Here is a 20,059-nt window from a genome sequence, read left to right on the forward strand (position 1 = left end):
GCCTGAATAAAATACCCTGTATACGACTTAACCTTAAATTTAGTTATAAAATTACAGGTATATGAAATTTAATATGACTTAGTGTATTTTGCCAGTTTGTAGAGCGTCAAAAACTTTACAAAACTGCATCATTAAGTCAAATCAGCATATTTTTGAGTTAACGTTTTTTGCCAGTATATCCACATAAAATGGCAAACATTTATGTCAAAATAAATTATTTCTACTTATCCTAAAGTCTAACCCATTTACTTGGCTTAGTTTCTTCCACTTTTGCGCATCTGAAATTCAGTTCAGTTCAATACATCTGAAACTCCCAGGGGTTATGTTCCACACAGTACCGTGTAAAAATAATGCTAGATAGGTTTCCTTGTATAAAAATCAATTCAGGTTTTAAAGAATGAAACTTTTTGCTATTTATTTTACCCCATTTTTTAAATGAATATTACATGACGTCAAAATACTTTTAAAAATCGTAACAAAGATTATTCGCTATAATTACCAAAATATATTTTAGGAAAAGAGCGACGTAGCGTAATTCAACTACTCATAGCATACGGTAGTTTTAGTGCTACGAAAAAATAAGTATATTTATGAGAAAATATTTTCTTTCGCACGTTAAAAATTAGAACATTTAACCGCGAAGTTTCTCGAAAAAAAAAAAGAGCAAAAATTGTTTTAATAAAAATGAACAATTTTATAACGTCACAGGTTCAGATGAAACAATCAATCAGTATTATTATGTGTTGTGAGAAATTTCTGGTTTTCGGGTAGGCATGTTTTCAACTTTAGGTGTGCTTTGACGGGTACGATATTCATCTTTAAATGTCAGGAAAACTCACCGACTTGAACTTGTGACTTCATGGGCTGGTGTTATTTCAAAGTTGCAAAATTTTAATCCGGTTTTGGATTCGTGGCTAGTGTGGTGGACTCACGGATCAGAAGTCCGAGGTTCGAACCCCATTCTACCCCAACTTAATTTCCATTTCCTAAAAGTGAGTTATTTACAACTCGTTTAAAATGGCCAGCAAAATGGAAATATTTGGGTAAATTGAACGTAGTTATACAGAAAGCAGTCAGCCATAGAAAAGTGAAACTGAGATAATAGCACTTTTGTGAAAAGGGTGAATAATCGAATCTACACAACAGTTAGAATATTTTTGACTTTAACAAATGATAAACAATGAATACACTAACTTTTTTACGTGACAAACAAGAATCTAACTGTGTATTAGACCAGTTTAAATGATTTTTAAAGTACCGTAAGATTTTTCTAGTGCTGTGGGTGTTTTCTGCAAATTGTAAAATGCCATTTATGTGATCGACACTATTTTCAGAAGGTGATTAATACAGTTTTTTGTATGACAGCAGTCTGGCTGTTTTCAGCAGAATATAGGATTGACTTTACTGCACCTGATAACATTAATATCTAATTTTTTCAAAATTTTAGACTGGCTGCTTTCTGCATAACTACGTTTAATTATAAGAACGTTAATAACTCACGTTAATAAAAAATTTAAAGAAACTTTAAAAAATCGTTGCGATGATAATACAAAAAAAATAACACAAAAGAAAATTTACTTATTTTGATAGCTAAACAATTTTGTATTTTTTTTTAAAACACTGAACTTTCTCATTGTATTACTAAAATCGTTAAAATAATGTTTGAAATTTTAACGATTCATGGTTTTAATTGATACAATCATCTGTAATTAATCGTCGATTACGGGCTAGCTCCATTTGTCCATAAAATTCTAGTGATCTTCCTCCAGTAAAGTTTTCAAGTGGTTGTCAAATTGGTAGACCGCAGTGGAATCGAGAACAATATTTGGCAAGTTATTCTGAAACTGTTTTTCCGGAGATAAAGTTTTTGAGGTTGAGGTAGAATTGGGGACGATTGAGCTTCCAGCGATGACCCCACGAATGGGTGCTAGTGCAAAATTGATGCATATGTAATTTGCAAGGGACAATTGTGGTAAATGTGAATTATTAATTAAAAATAAAACATTAAAAATAAATACTAAATACCTACAGTAATTTCACACAACTGTTGTCAAAACAGCCGCACGCTTTCAAAACGCGATAACTGAAAAATGAGCGATTTCTAGTTAGAAGTTGAGCTACTCAATCAAAGAACAAAGACTTAATGTTACTGTTGTGGCAATGTTGTGCCAATGTTGTGGCGTGGGAATACATTTTTCCTGCCCTTTTCTTTAGATAACAACTGCCAGTGTACGGTTAAGTGTTGCACCTAATTTCGTAAGCTTCAAACTTTCTTGGCTACCTATCATCACAACAAGCCGTTTTGTTTTCGATGTAGGTACGCGTAATTTACTGATTTCATACATTAGTTAAATACTTTTACTTAAATCTTGAATTTCATTGGAATTTAAAAATAATAAAAAATCACACTCAATGTTCGACTATGATCTAAATATTTACTTCAAATTCTAGCGAAGAAGATAAAAAAGCGACGGACATTGCTTGCTTCAGAATCATCGTTAAATTTTTCAGACATTGAAGAGAGCATCAAATGATGGTTACCTCCTTACAGGAAAGGAGTTTTTGGTGTATACTCATCATTATCATCATTCCCTTTCCGCACCTAACAGTGCATAGGGCACTGCATTGTTACACTAATCGCAGGGTATCTTGATCATTTTTGTTACATGATGGTAAGGTGTTCAGTCCTCCGCTTCAGGTACCATTCCAGGGACTAAGAAATTTTCTACTCTCAAAACATCCTTTAAAATAAATATTTCAAATCAACTATATCGCGAATCGATCCCGAGACCTCTTACATGGCACATGGTAGGCAAACATGCTGACCATAACACCACAAGGCCGACAAACGCATATATTTACGAAGGAGAATATTGATCTTGGCAAGTTATGATAGTGGAGGAAAATGGGGCTTATATAAAATGTATGGCAAGGTCTAGCAATTTATGGAAGTGGTCAGATAATGTTTTCATTTTAAAGAAGATATTCAACTCTCCATATGTAATTCAAAGCAGAAAAGCTCCAACAGAGAGCTTTTCCAAGTACCTAAGCTCCATGGCATAAAACGAAAAAAATCGAACAATTTGTGATTTATCTAAAAATGTGTTTTCTTATACTTTAATGTAAATTTTGAATAAAATTTTATGTAAATTTCATAAAATTTAAATAGTTTTAATTTTTTGAGGTGCAATTGGTGTTAAAATTACTAAATAATTTCTTTTTTATAGACTTCATCGAATCTATGTTTTGTTTGAAAGATTATTGACAACGCTTTAATGTAATTGTAAAACAGTCCACCAACTGTTGTTCTTTTGTTGTTATCGATTTAAGTCAAATTTAGTACAACTACAGCCCAAATTTTAAAAAATAAAATAAAATATATGAGTTACAAACAAATTAACCTAAAACTTTGTATAAATAATACCAATTATACTCTTTAATACCAATTTCTGGCCCTCCGGCATACAATATCGGAAATAAAGAGTCGTTTGAAATGCTTTATTTTAAATGCCGCAACAAAATCTCTAACAAGTAGCGTACTTTTGCACCATAGTAGTGTTAATTACAATATATATTTTCTGTCATAAAATAAACAGTCATTATAAATTCAGCAAAAAATAACTGCAATTTATTGTAATAGAGAAAACATTTTTGAGGGAGGAAAATGTAAGTTTTGAGGGAAGAATATGTAAGTTAGTCGGCCTCGTGGTATAGTGTTCAGTGCATTTTGCATACCATGCTAGAGGTCTCGGGTTCGATTCCCGATATGGTTGATTTGAAATATTTATTAAAAATTGTGTTTTTACACTAGAATATTTCAGTCACTAGACTGGCACCTGAAACTTAAGACGATCATCTTACCTTTATGTAATAAAAATGATCAAGATTCGCTGCAATTTGTATACCAATACAGAAAACAGTGCCCTATGCACCATTAGCTGCGGAAAAAGAAATGATGATGATATGTGTGTTTATGCATTTACAGGGCTTAAGATCTGTCATTGTCAGGTTTGAGTAGCCACTTTCCATACTGTGTAACATTTACCATTCTGCCAATTAAGGTACCAGTGACTTACCAACGATCCGGGGTTCGAACTCTCCTCTACTCCCATTTTCTAATGTTGAGTTATCTACAACTCATTGAAAATAGCCCCAAAATTGAATGGTTTGGGTAAAGCATAAGGACAAAAAAACACAACAAAACATATTTTTAATGTATACTGGAAAAAAATACAATCCGCAATATTATCCTACCTTGAAATTAAAGTATCCGTATAAATTTAATTCTTTTCATCTTCGTTTCAAATCATCTCGCAAATCTTTTCCATTAATCGAAAAAAGCTCCAGAAATAAAGCGTAAAAATGATTTATTTTTGTAATGTAAGCTCCATTTCGAATAATTGGTTAATTATAAAACCAATTTGATTGATGCCCCAAGCGATATTAATTTCATGTACCATCCTTATAATGATGATTTCAGAGGAAAACCACAAAATTATAAAAAGATTAATGGCTACCTTAGCAATTTTTGGAATAACCGTAATTCAGAATATGGTATATACGGAAATGTTTCATGTCAGTGGAAAATTATGTTATTTAGATTAAATTACATTCAATCTCATACTACATTCAATCTCATAAATTCCACATTTATCAATTTCAATATTCAACTCTGTATCGTTGGTAATGCATTTATGATCGTTCATGTTTATTTAACTCAATTACAATTATTTTTTATTTATATCACTACAGAGATGGGTAGAATTTTTGTTTCAAGATTATGGATATTCGAGCGTTTACAGGGCTTATGACCTGTCATAGGTTGGGTTCAAGTGGCCACTTTTATGTAGATACTACAACATTCCCCATTCCGCTTATTAGCGAATATCCATATCGGTGACATTTTTGGTTTTTGTATATATGTCATGAAACAAGGACAGCTTTCGCTAGCGCGTTTGGAGCGCCATCTATGTATTTGATATTGAGGTTAAGTATTAAAGCAAATTACTTTATTTATGTAGCTAAGACTCTATCCGAGTTAAATTAATTACTAATAATCACCTGCAGATGACTCTGCAATTTATTTTTACTTAATTTTTTGACCAGATCTTGTTTACACAATATTATTTTTGGTATGTGTATATATATTTACATATTTATACACACACACTTCTTTAATACTTAACCTAAATATCAAATACATAGATGGCGCTCCAAACGCGCTAGCGAAAGCTTTCCTTGTTTCATGACATATATACAAAAACCAAAAATGTCACCGATATGGATATTCGCTAATAAGCGGAATGGGGAATGTTGTAGTATCTACATAAAAGTGGCCACTTGAACCCAACCTATGACAGGTCATAAGCCCTGTAAACGCTCGAATATCCATAATCTTGAAACAAAAATTCTACCCATCTCTGTAGTGGTATAAATAAAAAATATACCTTCTCCCCCTTGGGATAAAATCCAGAATTGTGTGTGTATAAATATGTAAATATATATACACATACCAAAAATAATATTGTGCAATTACAATTAATTTACAATATTTGGAGTTTGGGCAAATGTTTGTAGACAAAAGACTGGATTTCACCACCTAGGGAGTCATTAACATAAACATTTTAAAGAAGAAAATATGGACTTCTATATTCCTTTCTCTGAAATGTTCTCCATCTCTGTTGTTGTTTGTTTTTAAACTCTTAAATTTTGTTGTTGTACAAAATTTTTTTCGATTTGTTTTGCCCTAAACAGATTTTTTAATAGTTAAAACCTTTTGAATTCTTACAATTTTAAGCTGAAGAGGTTAATGTAGACTAAAAACAATCATATCAGTAATCAAAATCCGGATCGTGGTCCCGTGGCTAGTGACGCGGACTCGCGGATCAAAGTTCCGAGGTTCAAACCCCAGTCTACCAGAACTCGGTTCCCATTTTCTGATAGTGAGTTATTTACGAATCGTTGAAAATGGCCCCAAAATTGAAATATTTGTGTAAATCATAAGTACGCGAATATTTTATTTTTTTTAAAGTACATATTTATACAATTCATAAATTATGTATTTTTTTTATCTACATTGCCGAATGATTTTTTTTAAAACTATATTTAAAAGGGAAAACTGGCAAAGTCAATTTTTTCAGTTTTGAGAAAAAAATATACCAAACTTTAGTGCTAGATGTTGCTAGATGTTATCTTCTACTAAAAAGAAACCGATTACACTTATATTTCAATCTTTTTTTACAAAAATGATGAATGTATATTCATCAAATTAATTTCAAATTAGTCTATGAACATCTGCTATGGGAAATATTGACAACATCAAAACACTTCTATGTTAACACAATACATTGCTGATCTCTTGTCTAAAAAAAAAGCAGAAGATACTTAAAGTCTTGGGGGTAATAAAAAGCAATAGTATTAGTTCGTGACTATGTAAAAACTTGAATCTCGATTTGCCAACGAACACGAATGATGGCCAGTTTTCGTTATACACTTACGATTTATCTACCTGTGTTCACATTAGTTCACAAAACACTGACAATACTGTCACAATAATCTAAAAATGCCAAACGCGAATATCAAAGTCAACTTGGAAGAATGGTAATAATTGTTATGTGTGGACTTCCTTATTCTAAATAGTTTTGTGTCGGTCTCCAAAATTTATTTTCAAAGATTTGGGCATACTCAAAATATTGTTTTGACAAGTTCTTTATTCTTTTGTCCACAGATGGTTGCCTCGTTCGGCGATCCGGCCGCCCGAGGGCGACCTGTCGGATTGCGTCCTGGTGGTGGGGGTATCCCGGCCCAAGATGGCCGCGGCGCTGCTGTCCGTCACGCTCATCTCGCTCTTCCTCACCTTTCATGTCATCTACGACAGCGCCGTCTACAGCCTACAGGTAAGAAATAACTGAGTCTCGAAGATGTCGCGAAAGCGATGAAACCGGTCACTGGATATTCCAAATTTGTGGATTAAAGTATCACTCGTGTTTTATTTATATAATAAATTACAATGAACTTCCATCAAGAATTTTCCCTTACAAACTTAAATGTTTTAAATAACTGAGGAGTTACGGTCAAAATAACCCAATTCAACGAACCAAAGATGTTTCATTTTTCTCATAATGACAAGTGCAAATGGTGGTTATCCCTTCAAAAAACGACGGTGGTGGAGCGCTTAATTAAGACAACTGAAACAAGCAAATACTTATCAAGCTCCCAAATTTTCAGTAGACATGAAAACAAATATCCGGAGACGGGCATGACATGTGCAGAGAATACCATCATCGCGGGTACCAAAAAGAGCCATCGGTGGGTACCTAGGAGATGAAGATCAGTCAGCAGATCGAGGCTGCGATGGAATGATGACTTAAAAAAAGATGCATTTCAGCTACTAGAAATATCTAACTGGAGGGTGGCAGCGATGACTAAAGAAGTTGTAAACAAACTTTGATGGAGATCGATGCTCGATATGGCAATAGTGACATTGAAGAATAAGAAACAAGTTGCTCTTCTGGTGACTGTAGTGCACGGAACAATTTTGTCAGCTAATTCTGTTATTCCGAAAACAACTCTACTAACACATGTTATAATTTACTTAAGTCCATTTATAAAGCAGCCATAAAAGCTTTTAATGCTGCAGAAAATCCAATTGAGAGAGAATAAGGATGAAAACCAGTTGACCGTTGTAAAGTTATTTTTTTCATGATAATCTCATTTTTTATCATAGTAACACCCTATTTGCTCCCAGTAGTGCATTGAGTAATGCATTCGTACTCAGATTTCAGCGTATCTGCATCATTTTTGTTACATATAAAGGAAGATAATCAGTATTTTACCTCCAATATCAGTTCATGGACAGTAAAATATCGTAGTGATTCAGCCTTTTTTCAAACAAATATTTCACATCCACCTTGCCAGGAATCGAACTCAGGACCCCAAACATGACGTCAACCACTTTACTTTGATCTAAATGGATTTCCATTCGATTTCCTTTTTCATGTTTTTTACCTGAGAGTAGCCATCGAGTCGAAAACACACTGAACTATTTTCTTTATCCGCCAGAACACAGAAAGAACAAGATAATCTCATTGCAAAAACCTTTGTCGAATTGAGGTATTTTAAGTAAAGTTAACAATATCCTTTATTTTACAGTTGAATCGCAATACTACCATGTTTAATTGTTCATGGACTGGCACTTATGAAGCATAAGACTGATCATCTTACCGTGTTGCAAAATGTATCTTGATATGCAGAAATAAAAGCACCTGTTTTTTGCGATGCTTAGCTCAGAGTTTATTTTTCAGAGCAAGGTTCTGAAAAATAAGGTGTTTGTTACTTATGCTATTTTCCTTATACGTCGTTATATTTAATGATAAAAGTAACTTTAATTCAATATAGTCACTGTTGTATAATGATTGTTTTTCCCGCAGGTGGCAAGTTCAGGTGGAGACTCACGCAGCCAAGGCGGCGACTCCCGCAGCCAAGGCGGGGGTCCTCGTCCCGCTCTGTTAGTGAGCCACCCGTTAGCAGGGCGGCCTCGAGCCCGCCCCCGCCTGCCCAGGGCGGCGCGCCGTCTACCACAAGCCATCATCGTAGGTGTGCGCAAATGCGGCACTAGAGCGCTGCTCGAGATGTTGTACCTCCACCCCATGGTGCAAAAGGCCGCAGGAGAAGTGCACTTCTTCGACAGGGATGAGAATTATGCCAAGGGCTTGGAATGGTATAGGAGAAAGATGCCACATTCATTTAAGGGGCAGATCACGATCGAAAAAAGCCCCAGCTATTTTGTTACTCCAGAGGTAAGTTCAATATGTATTTAGTTATTTTATTATCGTCATCTTTTAGCCATCATCTTTTTTTCGACTTTGTTGAAAACGCTAGGAAAAGTACATTTCTTAGATAGGTATAAGAAATTCAGGCCATCAAAGTGGTAAGTGGAAAAATATTTAGTTCTTTTTCAGGAACACCAGGTATTTTGTCACTCCCAAGGTTAGTGTATTATCTATTGCTTCTTTTTTTATATGTGCATAATAAATAATCAATAATAAAAAATGATCGTTTTAAATATAAACAAACATTATTCTGAAACTCCAAGGCAGACATGAAAAGCTTAATGTTACGTCTGTAAAACAAATTAAACTAAAAGCTCTACTACTGTATGCATACAAAAATTATTCACTGCTTCCAATGACATAAAACACAAATTGATATAAGCGTTACTATACAATTCAATAGCAATTTTAATTTATCTTTTTCCATTTCTAAAACCTGATCGAAGTAAGTAAAATGAAACATGTTATATGAACTCCAAATATTTGTTTTTTTTAATCACACTTACTTTCAAAAAATAACATCATTGATATCCGTATTTCAAACTGTATATATCCATACCGTATGCATACGTATTCCGAATTTGTGAGTTAAGATATAGCTCGTCTTATATTTCTATGGTAAATTACAACAAACTTCCACCAATAATTTTCATCAATAGATTATATTGTGTATATTCGTCTACAAAGGGTTGATAAAACTTTAACTTTTCATTGTTCTTGGACGGGTTCCTAAAGCGCAGGATTGATCACCTTACTGATATGTAAAGAATGATTAAAATGCTGTAGTACTGATAAGTTTTACCTACATATATATGTATATACATATTTATGTCATATCTAACCGACATCTATTTGTTATGTTTTTATTTAATCGGTTGCTATTTTTTGTCTGCAAATATCTTTTACTCATTTTTTAATATTGTAAATAAGTACTCTGTGTTATAAGACAATATTTGAATTATTATACAAAAACTGTTATTTTAATTTGTAATTTCATCACAGTATTGTACAGATATTTCAGCAGTTCATCGCTAAAATCAGGATGCAGGTTAGATTTATTGAACCCTCTCTAAATGCATAGCTTTTGTAAACTTTTCCAATTTATTATTCCATAGTAACTTTGCAACCACGTCTGTAAGCTCTAAGGAAATTCGAACCAGCAGTGTATGCAATGTTATTACAACTTTATGCCACGGTATTATACACCTTTAGGCTGGCGACAAAAGAAATCAAGTGCATACATCCCTGTATAGATCTTACGAGCACTCTTTGACCTACATGTTGTAACATACATATTATATACACGACCGACAATATCCAACCAACAAAGCACTAGGCCTTCCTTCACAAAAGAAAAATATTTCATCTTTTTATTACTGTCTTGAAAGGTGTTTGTTTTTTTTTAAACCTTCTTTGACCCACTTGTTACTTTTTCATTTAGATAGAAATCACAAACGAAACTCTAAATCTTATCATGAAGCTCTTATTACATGCCATAAGGAAAATTATGGTCATTTTAGATCTTTTTTTAGATAAATTTTTATAAATATAACCGACTTTTCTTTGTTTGAGACGTACTCGTGTTTTCATTATAGGACACTTATATATAAAATCTTTATTCATGGATACTTCATTCACTAATAATGTATTCTCACTGGAATAACCCTCGGTACGCCGAGGACACTTTACAGTTTATTATTCACTTGAATAGTTACATAGATTTTCACTATCATTATTATCAATATGTATCCTCATCTTTAAGGGATCCATCTAGGTTGATTATTGAGATTACAGTGTTGAATAGAACACCCAGCTTCGAGTAAAATCATATTTAGGTTTTTCTTATTTTATCGGAAATCGAAACCGGACCTTTTAAAGTAATTTTTCTTGATAACATAATTTGAAAATCCGCTTGAAATACTCGTTTTTTCGTATTTTTTGTATTTTTTGTAGTCGTGTTTAACAAAATATTCCACCATATTATATTTGGGCATGGTGGTATCCCCTCAAGTTATGGAACGCATTTTGTATGCGCTGCATAATTTTCTCAGAGACAGAATGAATTTGGGAGTAACGATTCCCCGAATGGCATTACCGTACCACAGATGGGATTTGCATATATTTTGTAACTTTGTTATATCTAGTACACGATTGGGAGAGAAGTTTCATGATTTTCATCCACCAGCGCATTAGAATACAAACATTGATCGATTTTATCTTCAGGGAACCTCGAAACGCGAAAGTTTTTACTATGCAAATAAGTACGAGTATACTACTTAAAATTGCATCAACCAATTAAAAATTTGTTTTTTTACATTTTACTACAAGTAAATCTTTCACTGTAATGATCTTACTACGTAGTCTAACCTCAAAATACAATTTAAGCACGGAATATCAATGGTTCTCCTTAAAACAGTTTGAAAAAATGTAATATTTCATAGTAGCCGCTATCTACTGGTGTTCGGAATATTTATTATTTTGTATCATTTAAATCAGTAGTAAATATTTCATATTTGTATCAAACTCGCTTGTTTTTTTTATATTTATGATTTTCATTACTTAAAATATGTACGTTGCTTTTAAAGTTTATTAGTAAAAAGCAATTCTACTTTCTATATCAAGACAAAAAATTTTATTATACAAAAGTAAATTTTTTATTGATCCGGTAAAAATGTCACATTTTTTTTTTTTTTTTCATTACAAACAAATATTAATAATTAAAGTAATGTGACCTCACTGGGGTGCCGTACTCGTGCCAAAGACACTTAACAATATACTTATTATATTTTAATTGCATAATACTAAAAATCCCTTTGTTCAAAAATTGGTGTTAGTTTGTATTTGTTTAAGTTGTCTTTGTGTTGAGGATCTAGTGATTGTATTATTCGTATGTGTTGTATTGTTCCCCTACTTTTTCTTGTCAACTGACTAATCTAACTAATGACTAACAGAGCTAATCGCGTGATTTTAACCATAAATGATAGCCATAATTATTATAAAACAAGGATGCATATCAATATTTAGATTTTACAATAAATTGGAGATCAAATCAATATACACGGTGATCTGTCTCTAAGGGGAATATTAGTACCAAATGAATAAAAATTTATATAACAATAATTGCAGTAATTAGCGTCGCGGTCGCGGATTCAATTCCAGCCAGCTGTTTAAAAAACTTGAAGAAAGTTTTTCCTTAATAAATCTACTCGGACAGTAATAATAATGTAGATTATAATCCAATCCTTATATCCGATAGGAATGAATTTTTGTAAATTATTATTATATAAGTGAATAACAAATTATGACAAATTTGACATAAGTCTTCCATACAATTCACCAAACTACGGTTAAAAAAGCAATGAAAGCAATAGAGCAAATTTCAATTAAAATCGCGGATAGTAAAATTGAAATTTTAATATGGAGGTATATCGTTTATTGATAAAAAAAATGTGTCTACAAAACTGATTAGAATGCCTCGGAATTTAAAACGGTTCTCGGGCGTGTAAAGAGAGAACCTTTACTCGTTTGGGTGTTGTGGTGTATTTTTCATAATTTTCTCCCACCTCGTCTCTTTTCCACGTGCTGACAAGCCTCTAAAATAGAGACAGCAGATTTATCCCCTTCGAAAAAAAAAAGCCTTATATTTTTTGTTCCATCATTTCAACGATTTAAAAGTTTCACGTGTAATTTGAAACAAATATTTTTCAAAATTAGTAACCTAAGAACCTTCGATTATGATAATGAAGATTTTTATCAATGAAACCAAAAAAAGACACGAACTTTGTTGTATCTAAAACCAAACAAAATGTTCTATCTCGTCTATTTGCATTCGCAGCAATCATTCAAGATTTTTTTTAAATATATTTATTTGTAATATGTTTTCAACAGGTCCCAGAGAGGATTCGCGCCATGAACAGCAGCGTGCGACTTTTGTTAATCGTGCGCGAACCCGTGACACGTGCCATATCCGACTACACCCAGCTGAGGAGCCACGGTACAGCCTCTGGACCTCCCGCCCCCGCTCTAGGGCCCGCCCTCGCCACCCCTCCGCCGCGCCCCTTCGAACAGCTCGCCATCCATCCCGGGGGCACCATCAACACTTCGTACCGCCCAATCGCCATATCTCTCTACCACACCTATCTCCATCGGTGGCTAGAAGTCTTCCCGAGAGAGCAGATCCTCGTCGTTAATGGAGACAGACTCATCGAAGATCCTGTCCCTCAACTGCAAAAAATAGAAGCGTTCCTCGGCCTCGACAGCCGGATAGGAAGACACAACTTCTACTTCAACGAAACCAAAGGCTTCTACTGCCTAAGAAACGACACAGCGGACAAATGCCTCCGAGAAACAAAGGGAAGAAGACACCCCCGAGTTGACCCAGCCACCGTAGCCAAGCTCAGAAAATTCTTCGTCGAACACAATCAAAGGTTTTACGAACTCATTGGGGAAGATTTAGGATGGCCGGAAGATTAACACTTTAGATTTAACGAAACAAAAACATATCATGAATGTAACACATACATATCAAATAACTTTTATTTCTAATCTTACGCGAGTTTGTAAGTGTCGACGTGCTGTGGGTCATGTTGATCCGTGATACTAAACGTTAATTAGGCTAATTTGTTATATAATTAAGACTAATATAAGGAAGTAATTATAAATGAAACCGTGGCATATCAAAACGTAAATGATTTATCTTAGACTAAATACGATTGTTTTGATCGGTAAGATTACGTAAATATAGATTAATATAAAATCGTGTTCTTGATGTGTGAATTAAATTGACTAATGTTACGCGTGTTGAGTTTAAGTGCACATATTAAATTTATTTCGCTGAACTCTATAGTTTATCTTAGATTAGCCATTATATACAAAAGGGTTTGTATAAATTAAAAAGAAAAAAAAATATCGAGTTGATTTAACCAAATTTTGTCACAACCATTTTGCCAGTTTTATCTTGAAGGTAATCATTTTGCGGCGAAATAACTTTCATGATTGAACACTGAAGCTATTTTCTTCTTACGTAATAATATTCGTAAAAAGCTGCGAGTAAAATGTAAGAAACTTGTTTGTTTAATATATTTCTCGCTATAAAATTATATTTTCTTTAACTGCCACGAGAAAAATCCCCATCGGCACATTTTTTTGAAGTTTTATTAGTGTCTGTTTTCACAATGTGGCGGCTGAATATGATACTCATACACAAAAACATTTATTTTATGTGTTTAATTTAATGACCAAGTTGTAAAAGAGAGAAAAATGTGAATAAGCTCTGAAAACGAAATATCGTTTCTTTTTATTTTGTTTTCAAGTACTATACCCTAAAAGAACTTGATATATTATATAGTATATATTTATTATATTTTTAGAAATCCTACAAATGTAATATTTTTATGACCACATTTAATACCACCATTAATTATGACTTATTATGAATACATACTTTTATCATTATATTTTATTTCCAAAAAACGAATAAGGAATATGGAATTTTAAAAAAAGTTTTCAACTGATGTAAACGAATTTTATTTTTTTTTATCAAAAACTGATTTTTATGTCATTCGTTTGAATGTTGATAGTGAACACAATTTTGAATAAAGGAAAAACACTTTTAAGAAGCTTGTCAGCAGGTAGGAATTAATTTATAGTTCAAATATCATAAAAATACAAATGGTTATATATTGTTGTGGTTTCGTGTTTTCTAATTTAGAATTATGTTTTTCTTTTAACAAATATTATAAAATTCTCTAATTTTGATTTTACTTCTTTTTTAAAACCGTTTTTCGATACCTTAAAAAGAACCGTTCATACTAAAGCTTAAAAATTTAAGCAAATTACAGATGTTTTGTCTTGATGAACTCAGGATTAAAAAAAATTCGCCATTTTTATCATCTAGGATGTCTCTGTGGTATTTTTAAATCATGCCTAGTTCCCGAGAACCGTATAATTATGTTTATTAAATAAAAATGAAATGGTCCCCATTTAATTTTTAGTTTTATCAACAGCGTGTATATTTTCACGTAAAATTTTACAATTGATAACAATCATATTTGCTCAATCGAGCTGGATTTTTTTCTGGTAGTAATAAAACTAAAAATAATGCAATGGTCAATTTATTGAAATGTATTCTCGAAAAATCTAACTCGTTTTTACTTAATCGAATACGTTTTTCAAATACTTTATTTGTAATGTTATTAATTAAATTTATTACGGAAATACCAAGGTAAAAACCGTTATTTCAAATCACTGCTTTTCTACCTATGGATAATTTTTATAATTTGAAAAAAAAATTATTTCGAACCCATGGCCACGTTTCAATTCTGTTTTCAAATGTAAATTATTAAAGAAATATTTTATATGAGTGTTTAAAACAAAAAACATAAATTTAAATCAATTGCGTTTTAAATATGCCTTATCCCATTTGAGGTTTTTGTATTTTTATAACTACTAGAAAAAGATCTTACGAGTAAAAAACAGTAAATAATGTAATATAAACAAAAGTTTAAGACATTCTTAATTTCAAACAGTTATTCACACATACTTTTACGTTAACCTAAAAAGATATTTATTTGAAAGAAAATCTAAAAATAGTTTACTATTTTCTCCAGTTTTCTTTGACGTTAATGAGTGCAATCGATCTTTAGAGCGTCTCAGTAATTACAGCGCAGTTTGCAGGGGATGGCACATCAGAACTAAGGGACTTGAGACTTGGCGAGGTTTGTTCATTAGCAACGTTGTTATAGGGGACCCGAGTTCAGTGCACTCATTAAATTACTAAGGCAGTTCATTAAAATGGCAAAATACGAGACTGCTGCGAGCGAGTATTAAAATCAGTTTTACGGGCCCATTTTCTTATCCTTTGAAAAGAAATACCCGCTTAAAATGATAAGTCGTAATCTTTTATTTTGTTCTGCTTTGTAATTTTTTTAGGGTAACATATTTTTTAATTACCCCATTGATTACTCAATACATTAAAAAACGTAACATTTTTTTACAATGACTCTCTGAGGATTAAACTCGAAATCCTCCGTTCGTAAGGCAAACGTCTTCGCTATTAAACTATAAGGCCGCCATTTTTTTATATTACGAATCCTTTTATAAAATCTTCTTTTGAATGATTTTACAACATCCACTCGTATTTACAGCATTTATCAACAAAAAAAAATTACACTATATTAATGATTCCACCATTTTAATTTCTATAAACCACATTGTATTTTAACTAAAATTATACAGGATTTTTTAAAAAAATCTGTTAAATTTAACTGAAAACTTTTACTTTTGGTTTGGAGTGGTCGTTACATAAAATGGTAACACAATAATTATTTTTGCTGTTAAAAATATCAAATTAATTTTGCTCACCGAAACACAACTTTTCTAGAATTAATTTTTAATTTATTCTTTTTTTGTTTATTATTCATTAACATTGAAAACAAGAAGCCCAATAAAAATATAATAGTCCTAATCGTACCATTTTTTTAGAAATTAATATATCTAAACCGTAGGTTTGAAATCATTATGTTTTGTGATATTATGTACTTACAATTTATCAACATGCATGTCTCAAAAAACATAATAAACATTTGTTGAATAGGTATGTTGAGTTCAAAAAATATTTAAGCGATTAAATCATTATTTTCGTTTTCCTGAATTTACATACGATAAAACGTATACAATTTGTTATATTGATACCTTATTTCAATGCCAATTTTTAAAAAATATTTATGTATATTTTTCGTACGAATAGCTCCCATGCTTTAGTTTAATAAGAGTGTCATTCGTGCGAAAATTTCTCCAAAAAGTAAAATCGCAAAAATACAAGGAGAGAACGTAGATATTAAGGCTGCCGTGACTATTTCGTAGGTCGTTGTTCGATAAAATACTCGTAAGCGTCACCATACTGAACCCCACACACACACGAGGTAACTTATATAAAATCTACTTCATAAACTAAATTATAAAACTAAAAATACATGGCAGTGTTTGTTAAATAATTTGTTTGTTTGTTCTTCCGTCACAAGACACTTTTTCAAAACGGTAAATCGTGGCGACGTGAAATTTGGACACGTCATTCTAGGTGTACCGTACTATTTTCAAACCTATCTTTTCTCAACTTTTAAAACTAAACTCACTATCGGTAAAAAGCGACGCGCGATGTGAATTAAGACTCAACAAATAACATTTAAGATGAATTTTTTTTAAATAAATTGTTTTGCATATTTTAAAGCATTTTTTTTAGCATTTCGGTTTAAAATAATAACCACTTACGGTACTTACAGCGACTTCGTTGTGACATGAAAAAAAAGTATTCTGGAATATATTCACCTTAGTAGATAGGTATTTGCCTGAAAACCATTTTCCAATTTATATACTTGTTATTTTACCAGTTATTTAATTCTTAATGTTTTGAGTATGGCCAAATGTTTGCAGAAAATGTTTTCCCTCTGTTGCAACAAATTAAGATCTAGAAAACATCCTAGGTAGGAAATTCAGCATGTCTGCAAACATTTGGACATACTTAAAACAGTTTTTTTGTGTTTTATTGAGTAGAAAATCTACGCGTATGCTTTATTTTATTCGTATTTGACGCATTAAAGTTTTGCGTTGGATGAAAAGTCACGCAACCCAATTGATATCATAAACCTAATTAATATTTGCTTTTTCTGTTCATGAATAAAAATTAAATCATGAATTTTGATGTCAAAATTTCAACATAAATTGAATTATTGCCAATCCAGATTCCTTTCCAAAAAAACTATATCTGTTGAAACGATCTTGATAACTTCCATACTAAGTAGATTTGAGTATTTGTCTGCAGTGATTTTAACATGCTCTTTTTTTAAAGTTAAATAATAATGTTTTCTAAATTTTTTAATTAACCATTACTATTGACTGTCTGTGTCGGGGTGCATGAAGAATGCCTACAGTTCAGTTTTTGAAATATTCAGAATCCTGGCCCCATATCACAACGGAAAGTTAACAGAAATATGTATTTACTTCTTGTCTAGTAAGTAGGATAAATTTCTTTGTGAAAAATTTATGAAAATATGTTTATATTTTAACATGTTCACTTACAGGTTATCGACAAAAATAGTTGAATATCAAATTCAAATTTTCGATATCCGTGTATTATGTAAGACTAAGATAAACATAATCAATAAAAAAGGGGGTTCTGCGTTGGTTTGAATATGTAGGGCGAATGGACGGTGAAAGAACGGCTTAAAAGATTTACGGTTTACTTAAAAGATAACGGCCATGCAAATGTTGAATGCAGAAAACGAAAAAGACCGAGAAAGAGGTGGCAACACCAAATTCTACAAATGCTTTAAGATGAACATATTAAAAGTCGAAGGTTTAAGTAGATTTTTGAACGCAGAGAAAGCGAGGATATGTATACAAAGTCAGAGTGATGTGACGTTCTATTCTCTCTTCCCATCTTAATGGGGAAACAGCGTAATGGTTTAATGGTTTGCCTTTTGTTTTTAGACAATTAACGATAACTTTATTGAATTACCATGGTAATCAAGATCCTGGAAGAGTATTTTTTACTTGGTAGCTAATCTTAAGTTAAAAATCGCGAAAAAGTGTAATAAGTGGACACACTTCGGCATCGTATTGTAGCGATTGTAGCGTCTGCTTACTAAGTATGGGGTCTGGAGTTAGATTCCTGGCAAATCTGACATAATATATTAGTTTAATGTGGTTTTACAAAGCAATTTTTTACTATCCCAGAACTACCACCTGAAACGTTGGACTTATCACCAATTCAGCGGCCTATACTCCAGCGAGCGCGGATGGAATGATGAGGATGATTATTGACACCAGCTAAGAGAAAACTTATATGATTTCTACACAATTGCATGAAAATTTCGAGACATTTCCGAAACTTAACAAAAGCCTTAGATACAAAATAATGAATTGAAAGATTATTTTTTATGTATAAATAATATATGTAGTGAAAAGCTTATCATAATTCTATACTTGAGGGAAAAGACCCCATTGTGTGATGTGGATACAAAACATAACCATTGGTGATGGGATATATAGGTATGATAAAATAAACCTATTCATTAAATAACGTAGAGAACGTTCATGGGCCTTGAGTAAAATGTATTTTCCGAAATAAAAAAATAAATTCTTACTCTGGAGTAAGAATTTGTTTTTTTTTGTGTTTTTCGTGTTTTTATGTATGTAATATTCATTTTAATGAAAAAAATTAATAAAACAGTACCTTCCTACGTAAACCAGTAAATCTAAATATATATTTTTTTAATAATAAATTGTTGATGGTACCATTTACCTTTGTGGTCAAACATTTTAACTAATGTTAGTAAATATTAACATAAAACCACTTACTGAATTTCTATATCTACCGGTTTCAAGGTGTGCTCGTCTCTTTCAGGACACTACACTAATATGCGAATACTAAAATACACTTTCACGTTTACCATCACCATACATTATATTAACGAAAAAATACATAAATTACATCCAGAGTTATAAGATGTGCGAACACCACCGCGTCTGAACATGCACTATATTATACTGTGGATACTACGGAGATGGTTACGGTGGACGTGTATTTAAGTATTTGCAGGTGTAGTGAGTGTTTTGACGAAGTGACTGGTACGTCTCGAAACTGGTAGACATAAAAAAATCGGCAAGCGGTTTTATTACTAATATTTACTAACGATAGTTAAAGGTGTAATATAATCTTCTCAAAAATGCATACACACGATATTGAAGTATAAACATTAACAGGGCGTTTGACCAGTTAGTAGTTGATAAAAGTGATCAACTTTTTGCTCGTGTTTGAAGATGCATATAAACTATTTTCCTAACTCCTACTCCTTGTTGGTCCCTTACGACTGAGGATCCTGACCACCATGTCGTACTCTCAAGACTGCAATCCTCCTCGTCGCGGTAATAGTCCGACCAGCGCATGGGAGACCTCCCTAGTCCTCTTCTTCCCTCTACGTTGCCGACCATAACAAACTTCTCCAGGCAATCTTCCTGTATCCTTATGAGGTAACCAAAATATTAGAAAACTCGTCTGAGGCATGCGATCTAAAGTCTTTCCGTTAGCTTCAGTTCCTGTAGAATAGAAGCGTTGATGCTCTGGCTGTCCGGGGTTTTCTTAGCATTCGCTTCCAGCACCACATCTTAGAGTCATCTATAATTTCGCGTTATTTTGCCCTTATTGTCCATGTTTCCGCCCCATATAAAAA

At 32.4% G+C, this 20,059-nt stretch overlaps 1 protein-coding gene across 1 annotated transcript in view; it reads left to right on the plus strand.

Moving 5' to 3' along the window:
- Positions 1 to 13,749, plus strand: part of Hs3st-A (Heparan sulfate 3-O sulfotransferase-A) — a 228,658-nt gene extending 214,909 nt beyond the window's left edge. Inside the window, exons 3-5 of the mRNA XM_088231913.1 lie at positions 6,728 to 6,896; positions 8,430 to 8,798; positions 12,720 to 13,749. Of these exons, the coding sequence (XP_088088039.1) occupies positions 6,728 to 6,896; positions 8,430 to 8,798; positions 12,720 to 13,304 (1,123 nt within the window). The 3' untranslated portion in view covers positions 13,305 to 13,749. The remainder of the gene's footprint in view (positions 1 to 6,727; positions 6,897 to 8,429; positions 8,799 to 12,719) is intronic.
- Positions 13,750 to 20,059: the final 6,310 nt, after the last annotated feature.

This window comes from Micrasema longulum, unplaced genomic scaffold (assembly GCF_059751315.1).
Source record: "Micrasema longulum isolate JH-2025_06_02 unplaced genomic scaffold, ASM5975131v1 h1tg000931l, whole genome shotgun sequence".
NCBI lineage: Eukaryota > Metazoa > Arthropoda > Insecta > Trichoptera > Brachycentridae > Micrasema > Micrasema longulum.